The sequence below is a fragment of the Vombatus ursinus genome, unplaced genomic scaffold, assembly GCF_900497805.2.
Source record: "Vombatus ursinus unplaced genomic scaffold, bare-nosed wombat genome assembly UNPS02003292.1, whole genome shotgun sequence".
Classification (NCBI taxonomy): domain Eukaryota; kingdom Metazoa; phylum Chordata; class Mammalia; order Diprotodontia; family Vombatidae; genus Vombatus; species Vombatus ursinus.
Window position 1 is genome coordinate 4,640,437 of NW_020943070.1, and position 10,066 is coordinate 4,650,502.

Below are 10,066 nucleotides of genomic sequence, written 5' to 3' on the forward strand. Positions count from 1 at the left end.
ATTAGCTAGCCAGACCCATTATCTTTTGGAAATAGCCATTTGTTAAGATGGTATAGTAAGAAGAATGGGCATAAATATCTCCTCCCCAACCCCAGTCCCCCTGTTCTGATCAGGGGCACAGTCTCCCCCAAGTGCACCAAGATACCAGGAGAAGTTGACTCAGAATAAAAAAGAGTCCCTTTCTCTGCTCTGTGGGGTCCCCCCTTCTCCCCTAAGCATGTTATTTGGAGCTCAGCTCTGGATGCAGACTTTGTCAGATGTCAAGCACTGGTGTTCTGGAGATGCTGCTGGGATGCCCAGGGGAAGTCTAAAATCTTCCAGCCTTTAGAAGTTCACAAGGTTTCCCATTAGCTTCAGGGTGACGGGTGGGGAGGAGAGAGAGGCACTTCTCTTCTCTTCCTCCATTCTTTTTCTCCCAAGTGATTTCCTCAGGGCGACTTGGTTATACCGCTCTCTCATCTGAGCTGGATTTGCTATTTTGTACAAAACTCACAGGCTTTGTCTGAGTTTCTTCAACCAAGCCCCACACCCTTCCTGTGTTGCCCGTCTTACTTTCCTTTTTTTTTGGCGGGGGGCAAGGAAATTGGGGTTAAGTGACTTGCCCAGAGTCACACAGTTAATGTTATGTGTGAGGCAGAATCTGAACTCAGATCCTCCTGACTCCAGGGCCAGGGATCTATCCACTGCACCATTTAACTGCCCCCCCATGTTACTTTCCTAAACCACATATCTGACCCTATCCCTCCCCTGATCAATAACCTCCAGTGACTCCCTATCACCTCTTGGACCAAAGCCACCTCCCTTCACTTTGGATGTCAAGTCCAACAGAATCAGGTCCCATCCTGCCTTTCTAACTCGTTACATTCTTCACGTGTTACCCCCCTCAAAGATCAACCTAAACTGGCTTCATCTCCTATTCCTCCCCAGCTTCATTTAGGTCTTAATTCCAATTCTGCGCCTTGCTACCCATGTGATCTTGGACAAGTCATTTAACCTCTATAGGAAATGCTTCAAATCATTTAGAGACGGGGGGACTTTAGTCTATTCCCCTGATTTTTAGAACGAGAAAAGTGAGGTCAGAGAGAGGGAAACGTGGAAGGTCACACAATTGATAAGTAACCACGCAGGACATAGGAATGGGTGGAGAACTAGTTTGCCTGGGAACTCCCAGGAGGGGTATGAGCAAAACACAAAGGCCCCTTTGTTTCAGCTGATCCCCTTCCTGGGAATGACATCATACCCCCTCTGTACTCCAGAGGTCCACCAGTGTTATTCAGTAGAAAAAAGTGCAGCCTTGGCCACACATTCCCTAGGAAGCTAAGGAGAAAAGCAATAGATTTAGAGCTGGAAGGGGCCTCAGAGGTTCAACTCCCTCATTTTTCAGATAAGAAACCTGGCCACCTTCTCTAGGAAGTCTGCCCTGATTCCCTTTGCCAATAATGGCCTTGGCCCTCAGACCTCACAAAGCTGCTTGTTTCTGCCCTCTCAAATGTGCTTATATAATGTCACTTATATGTGTTAGTGAGTTGCCTGGCAAACACCAACAATGGGATGAGAGAAACAGCTGCTGCCTTTCCATTCCCACCTCTGTATCTTTGCTTCTGCTGGTACCCTTACCTGGAATGCCATCCTACCTTCTCTATCCAAACTTACTTTCCATTCCCATCTCCTTAAAGACATGGAATGTCTTATCTAAACTTGATATTTCCATTAATATCCCATCTGCACATAGAATGTAATGAGTAGGAATGGTTTTGCGAGATTGAATTGGATTGAGTTTTCTTATATCTCTGGACCTCAGTTTCCTTATCTGTGAAATGGGCAAGCATTTGGGTCTTAAGATTCTGTGAAAACCAGGGGCAGGTAGTTGGCGCAGTGAATAGAGCACTGGCCCTGAAGTCAGGAGGACCTGAGTTCAAATCCAGCCTCACACCAAACACTTGACATTTACTAGCTGTGTGACCCTGGCCAAATCACTTAACCCCAATTGCTTAAAAATTAAAAAGTAAAACACTTTTGGGGCAGCTAGGTGGCACAGTGGATAGAGCACCGGCCCTGGATTCAGGAGGACCTGAGTTCAAATCAGGCGTCGGACACGTAACACTCACTAGTTGTGTGACCCTGAGCAAGTCACTTAACCTCAATTGCCTCACAAAAAAAAAAAAAGATCCTATGAAAACCAGGCAGTTGGGGGAGGGGCTCACATCCAGTACTGCTCCTTCTACTTGAACCCTGTGTCTGTCACTTATGACCTGTACGACCTTGAGCAATTGCTTTTACCACAGTGGCCTGAATTTTCTCATTTGTGAAATGGGGGAGTTGTATACCATGATCTCTAGGGCACCTTCCAGCTCCAGACCTAGGAACCTATGACTTGAATTTGAATCTTGGATCTGTGACTTTGGGCAATCACCCAACCTTCCTGGGCCTCAGTTTCTACAGATGTAACATAAGGGGGCTGAACCAGATGACTTCTGAGGCCTCTAGGTTCCATTTACACCTAGGCCTCAGTGTCCTCATTTGTAAAATAGAAGACAGGATGAGATGGTCTCTGAGATTGCTTTTCTGCTCTGGTTATGATCCTGGGCATATAATAAATGCTGATGAAACAAAGGAGCCAATCTGGTGGCCCAGGCTCAGCACTGGCACCAGGAGTTTTTACCTGGGAGCAAACATGACAACTGGGATGGGCACATGGAAGCAGGGCATGAGACAAGCCAGCCACAGGTACAGCTGCATGGGGCGGGGGGGGGGGGGGGGGGGGGGACTCACCTGAAACCCCTGGGAGATTAAGGTGGACCTGGGAGAGTGGCTGCCACAGTGATTGCCCCCTAGGGGTGGCGCCTGGGAGCCATCCACAAGCCAGAATACCAAAGTGAGGGATGAGCACCAAAGTCACCATGAGAAGGAAACTCACCCCCACTGGATGGCAGCACCCTGGGGCACAGCTCCATCTGCCTTGTACTAGTTATGACTCTACTGGGCCTTCCATCACTCTTCTCTATCTGCCCTAGTTGTACCGGAAGGAAGCCTGGATTTGAAGTTTGAGGCTCTGGGGCTATTGACTCATCCTTTGCACTCTCTGGGCTTCAGTTCCATCTTCTATAAAATGACAGAGTTGAACCAGCTCTGAATTCTATGACCTTGTGATCCTTCTCTGCCTTTTGGTGGAAGATTGAGGCCCCATTGGAGAGGAAAGCTGTGGACACACTAAAACGGTAGCCAAGGTGTCATAGTGGAAGGGGCCTGGCGGTCATCTGGTCCGCCCCCCACCTTTTACAGATGAGGAAACCAAAGTCCAAGAATGAGGAAAGAGACTTTTGATGTTTCATAAAATCCCAGAATCTCCAATTTGGAAGGAACCATGGAAGCCATCCCGCCCAAACTGTAACTCAATAGCAATCCCTTCAATCAATCTATCAATCTACAATGTTCATGAAATACAAAGCACTGTGCTTGATGCTGGGGGCACAAGGACAAAGAATGAAATAGTCTTTCCCTGTGAGGGAGACAAAAATATATACATATAGACATTATAACCAGGGGGTGTGGGTAAATGTTTAACAATCGGCTCTCTGGGAGTGGGGTGGAGGGGATGCAGGCCACAGTTTTACTTTTATCTGCCATATTAACCCTTTCTCCATTACTTTCTTGAGTCTAGTCAAGTCAGCAAAACCATAAATCAAGACCTGATTTGTAGCATTTGGGGATTTCCCAGGTGTAAATGCTCACATTGAAAATTTAACGATCGATTTGCTGTTTGAACTAGCTCCAGCACATCTCTGGAAAGAATGAATACAAAGTAGTTGGATACAAGGTCATTTGGTAACTTTGTAATTTGGGGAGATCAGGAGAGGCTTTTGGCAGAAGATGGTGCTGAAGCTGTGTGTTAAAGGAGGAGGACAATTCCGTTTGGCTAAGGAGGGGCTACCTTTCCTTCATGGCAGGTGCTATATTAAATCAAGGAGAGAAGAGCCCAGCACGAGTGCCTGCCCTGCAGGCTCAGCGGCAGCAGCCCCGCCGTCCACGGTGCCAGGGCGACCTTCTTTTAAGGTGCTCTGGGGCACTGGGGCACCCAGGCACCCAAAGGGGCCCAAACTTCTCTTTCAAACCACATGCCCCGCCTCCGGTGAACAGTGGTGCGGGGGGAGGGGAAGGCAGCAGATTGAGTAAGTCAGTTCCCCTTCCGCTTTTCCTCACTGCTTTCCAACGACCTGCCAATCTACCAGCCTGTTAATTATTATTTTTGCTTCTTCTCTGTGTCTCTCCTTGGGAGGCCGGCTTCTCTCGTTCCTTGGCTGCCCGGGAGGAGTCACCCTTCTCCTCTTTTCCTGCCTCAGCGCCTCCAGGAGTCCAGACAACATGCAGGCTATCAAATGTGTGGTGGTGGGAGATGGGTAGGTAACTTGGTTTGTTTCTGGACCAGGTGGTGGAGGCATCTTCCTGGGGCGGGGTGGGGGCAGGTTACCAGCATTTAATTTTTTCTCTAGTCTGAGCTTTTCCCACTTCTCTTGCCAACCCCTTCCCCAATCCCTTTCTCTCCACCCCAAGAGCGTTCGCTGCCTTCTAGAAGTTGTGATGTGACGGGGAGCAGCTGTAAAGAGTCATGTCTCTTCTCTCAGAAGCCTTCCGCCTGGGTGGGATAGGGTGGCTTGGGCTATTGGGCCTCACCTTCCTCATCCTGCCCCTACCCTAAGTCTGCTGAAGGAATGGGGCTGGAGTGCGTTTGGTAGGGCTAAGATTCCGTGCCTAGACTGAGCTCAGCATCATGGGTGTTGGTGCATCCTTGAAGCAACTTGGACCCATGGTGGGACTGGGAGGTAGCTTCCCTGTTTCCATTTCCAGGGAAATCTGGCCAGGGCCAGGGCCTAAGCCATGATGAGACCCCTGCCTGGTCCCACGACGGTTGGTGGGGGTGGGAGAGGCTTGACTGGTATGAACATTAATGTGAGAAGTGGTTGGAGGTCATGAGATCTAAATTCGGCTCAAATCTCAGAGTATTGGACCTGGAGTCAGGAAGATATGGGTTCAAATCCTACCCCCAACTCTTACTAGCTGTGTGACCTTGGGCAGGTCACTCTGAGTCTCTTCTGCAAAACGAAGGGGATGAAGTCTCACCTTTTCAGTCCCTTTCAGCTCTAAATCCGTGGTACTGTAATATTATTTCTAGGCCTCAGTTTCTTCATCAGTAAAATAAGGGTTAGGGTAGATGATCTCTATGGCCCCTGGCAGTTCTAAATCTGTAAGCTGTTTTCCTATGATCTCTGCTACTTGCAACCTCTTCAACCTTGGAGCAGTTATTGAAATTCTCTGAGCTTGTTTCTTCCTCTGGGAGATAAAGAGGGGGTGGGGGAGGACTGGACGGTTTTAATATTTCCTTCAGATATTAAATCCTCTGACCTTCTGTCATCCTCTACCGGGGTGCGGGCTCCAGCTCTCCCTGGCATGACCTTGAATAAGTCACTTCCCGCTGGGCCTTCTTTTCCTTTTCTGCAGATAAGGACTGCATCTCCAGGTTTTCGTCTACTTCTAAGTTTATTTTATTTTTTTTCAGGAGAACCAGATTGTGACACTTTGTATAGATAGGGAAGAGATAGGGAGAGCCAGGAGCCAGAAAGACTTCATGTAGAATAGAGAATGTGGGACTGGGAGAAGGCCTTAGAATGTGGAATGGCAGAACTGGGAAGGCTCTCAGAGCTGGGAGTGGGATAGGGAATCCCTAGAGCATTGAATGTTGGAGTTAGGAGAGAACCTAGAAAATGGAATGTCGGGGCAGAGAATATTAAAATCCGTCAGAGCTGGGAAGGAACCTTGTAAGCCCCTGGTATTATAGGTGAGGTACGTGAGGCCCAGATTAATTTGTTCAAGGTCACACACACACACACACACACACACACACACACACACACACACGCACATGCTCACACACAGTGGCTGAGCCTACCTCTGGAAGCAGGTCTGCTCACCCAAACTCCAGGGCACTTCCCTGAGCTGACTGGGGAGGAGCACCCAGCTGGGTCCCTGGTTGGCACTAGGAGAGTTAATGGTGCTGGAGTGTTATCTACACTGGTCCCTTCCCCCTCCTTTCCCCGCTCATTGCTTCTCCGAACTTGTTATTCAGCGGAAGTTGGTGAGCCAAGCCTTCTTCTTATTCAAAATGGAGAGGGTGGGGGGGTGGGGGGAGAGGGGGCCTCAGGGGAGGAGAAACTGAACCAGACAGGGATAGGAAGAAAAGGAAACTTAGAAGCAAATTGTTCACTAGACGGGAAGTCAAGAACCCAAAAGTGGAGGCTGGTCCTTATACCCCACACCTGGCCCAGGGAAACCCCCTTCCAGCTCAGGCTACGCACCCCAGAGCCCTCTTTCCTCTTCCACCCCTTATAGCTTTGATTCCAAAGTGGATTGGCCCTAAGCACATCACAGAAACAGGAGGCTTAGACCAAAAGAGAAGATATGGGAAAAACAGAAAGGGGCTGGGAGAGATGGGCAAAGGAAAGCCCTGGAGGCAGGGTGTCAGATACTTATGTAATCTTTGAATCATAGAATCTTAGAATGTCAGAAGTAGAAGGGACCTTGGAACACAGAACATCAGTAGTGGGAAGGACCTGAGAACAGGGAATGTCAGAGCTGAGAGAGACCATCAGTTCCAGATCTCTCATTTTACATATGGGGACACTGAGGCCCAGAGAAGGGAGGTCTCCCAGTGAGCCTGTGGCAGAAGTGAGATCAGACTCAGGACTCCTGGCTCTCAAGTGTTTTTCCTGTTCTATTACTGGGGGGAGGAGGAGGAGGAGGAATACTGGGGTCCCACAAAAAGTGTGGTGAGCTTAGAGTTTATTCCTCATGGCCAGCTTGGTGGGATTGGCTTTTGAGGGGGGCCTAAAGGGGAGGGCTGCTTCTTCACTGGCGATGGGAAATACAAAGGAGGGAGCCGCTAAACTTCTCCCCTGTCTCTTCTTCATTTCAGAGCTGTGGGTAAAACCTGTCTTCTCATCAGCTATACCACCAATGCCTTTCCTGGAGAATATATTCCCACGGTGTGAGTACCCAGACAGGGAGGGGGATGGTCTGGGAAAGGGCAAGGGGGTAAGCTCAAGAGATCTATGTGAGGGAGGAGAATTTAATCCTGTCAAGACTGGGTGGTATAGTGTATAAAACAGGCTCTGGAGTCAGGACCTGGGTTCAGATCCTACGTTGTCCACTTACTACCTGTGTAACCTTGGGCTAATCACTTAGCCTCTCTGATCTCAGTTTCCCTACCTATAAAATGGAAATGGTAGACTAGAAAATCTTTAAGTTCCCTCCTCAATCTGAATTACAGAATCGAGTGAGAAGGAATACTCAGGGGTCTAACCCAGGCTGGTCATGAGCTGGAATCCCCTTTATAGCAGTATTCTTCACAAGTAGCCAACAGTCTCCATCTGAATACCTCTAGGGATGGAGACTTCATTGTTTGTGTTGTTTAATCATTTTTCAGTTGTGTCCAACTCTTCTTCATGACCCTATTTGGGGTTTTCTTGGCAAAGACACCGGAGTGGTTTGCCGTTTCCTTCTCCAGCTCATTTTACAGATGAGGAAACTGAGGCAGTCAGGGTTAAATGAATTGTCCAGGGCCACACAGTTAATAAGTGTCTGAAGCCAGATTTAAACTCAGGAATATGAGTCTCCCTGACTCCAGGCCTGGGGTTCTATCCACTGCAGCGGACATCTGGCCACCTATCATTGTAGTGCTAGGCTATTCTACTTTGGGGTAGATGTAATCATTGGAAAGGTTTTTTCATGTATGCATCTGAATTCTGCCCCTTGGCAGATTCTGCTTTTGCCCTCTGGGTCCAGCAGAACAAAGTTAATCCCTCTTCTACATAATCTTCTCATGGACACTTGAAGCCAGGTCCCCAGTCCTTATCTCCTCCAGGCTAAACACCCAGTTCTTTCTACTAATCCTTGTATGGCATGGTGGCCAATCCCTCTGTCAACATGGTGGTCCTACTTTAGGTTGTCTCCTGTTTGTTCCTGTCCTGTCTAAAATATGACTCTTTGTGTAATCTAATCAGAGTAGAATATTCCTTCCCTTGCCCTGGCCATTATGCCCCCTTTAGTGCAGGCTAAAATGGTGTTAGCTTTTTGGAGACTCTACTACGCTGTTGACCCATATGATGCTTTTCGTAGCCCCATTTTACAGATGGAAGACACTGAGGCTCACAGTGTCATACAGCTAAGGAGTATGTCTGAAGCAGAAGAGAAGAGTCTAGGGTTCAGTTGTATACATTGTCGCTTTCTGGCCTGTGATTATTTCTTTACAGGGACTATCTTAGCCCTCAACATTCCTTCCATTTATTGTAGGCGCTCACCCAGGAGATCCTTCTGTGTTTCCATCCTGGGAGTTTAAAGAGGTGCCCTCCAGGAGGGGGATGACCCTTTGTCCAAACCCTAGTGGTAGCTTCTGTTCACTGGGACCTCATGCACATGAATGCAACAAAGAGATCATAGAATCTCCAAGTTGGAAGAGACGTCAGGCATGTTCTATTCCAAGTTGGATGTGAAAAAGATGTTCCTCTTCAGTATCCAAGAGAAGTGGCTATCCAACCTCTTCTTGAATGCCATCATGGACAGGGAGCTTGCTACCTTAAAAGGCAGTCACTTTGGGACAGCTCTGATTGGAAAAAAGTTCTCTCTCTGCTTCCCCATCCCCCGATATGGCTAAACATTAGTCAATTTCTTCATTCACTCTTTGTATGTCATGGTTTCCAGTCCCTTCCTTATCCAGGTCCAGAGAGACCTCTATCGTTACGCAGGTATATTGTGTGGTAGCTAGCACATTGGATGTAAAATCAAGGAGACCTGAATTCAGATTTTGCCTAAGTCACTTCCTAGCAGTGTGACCTTGGGCGAGTCACTTCCCTCCTCTGGGCGTCAGTTTCCCCCATCTGCCTAATGAGATAGTTGGACTAGATGATCTCAAAGGACCCTTTCAGTTCCAGACCTAGGATCCATTGGTCTTATTAACCTCATCACTATTTTCTTTGCCTTGTGAATAAAAAGTGCACCTTCTCAATGAATACAGCTTGGTCTTTTGAGATATTCTTTCATTGTGCCCCTTCTGCTCTGGTCTTAGCTCTGACCCTTGCTGAGGGATTATCCAATGTCCCATCAGAAGCTGGAGGCAGACCCATAATTCCAAGGCGGTGACTATTGCCTCTCATGGGACTACAGGCTCATGGGTTCAGGGCTGTAAGGGACCTCAGAGGTCATCTAGTACAACCCCTTTGTTTTACTGATGAGGAAACTGAGACCCAGGGAGGTTAAATGATTTGCCCAAGGTCACACAGATAGTAAGCATCAGAGGCAGATTTTCACCCCAGGTCTTCTGACCCTGGAGCCAGGGAGCTTTCTACTATGCCATGCTCTGGCCTCCCCACTCCAACCTCCCCCACAGTGCCTCTTGGACCCTGGGAATCCCCCTGCAATTTATCTTGGATGAGAACCTTGGAAGTTACAGGGAGGCAGATTTAGGATCAATAGAAGGAAGAACATCCTGACATTTAGAGTTGCCCGATGGAATGTGTTGCTTTGGGGGGTACTGAGCTCCCCATCTCTGCAGGTATTAAAGAAGAGACTTTCTACTACTCCACACCACCTCCAGTCTATCAACACACACCCTGTTAGGGATGCTATTGAGTGGATTCTTCCTTAGAAGGGAGGTTGGACTAGCTGACTTCCAAGGTCCAGATTTTAAGAGCCTAAGATGCTAAATTCTTTACCTCATTCAACAGAGACCAAATATGTTTGTTTGCAGAATCCCTTCCCCCTCATCCTTTCAGCAGGTATTTGAAGGATAAGAGGAAATGGAAGAGTGGATGAATTTAGTCCATTAACTACGTGATGACACGGCTGCTATAGCCACATATGGCCCTCTGACCCCCTTCTTGGTCAGAGCAGCTCGAAGGATCTTGTCATGTTTACTAGCAGCCAGGCATGTGGCTCTTTCTATTTCAGCTGCTCTGATCAAGCCTTCAGAGGAACAGTTAGCCACCAAAGGAGAAAATGTTTAGAGGGGAAAAAAAAA

General features: G+C 48.0%; 1 protein-coding gene across 1 annotated transcript in view; it reads left to right on the forward strand.

The window, feature by feature from the left end:
- The first annotated feature begins 4,181 nt into the window (after positions 1-4,181).
- RAC2 (Rac family small GTPase 2) overlaps positions 4,182-10,066 on the forward strand; it is a 32,282-nt gene continuing 26,397 nt past the window's right edge. The window contains exons 1-2 of the mRNA XM_027872212.1: positions 4,182-4,397; positions 6,968-7,039. Coding sequence (XP_027728013.1) covers positions 4,363-4,397; positions 6,968-7,039 — 107 coding nt within the window. The 5' untranslated portion in view covers positions 4,182-4,362. The remainder of the gene's footprint in view (positions 4,398-6,967; positions 7,040-10,066) is intronic.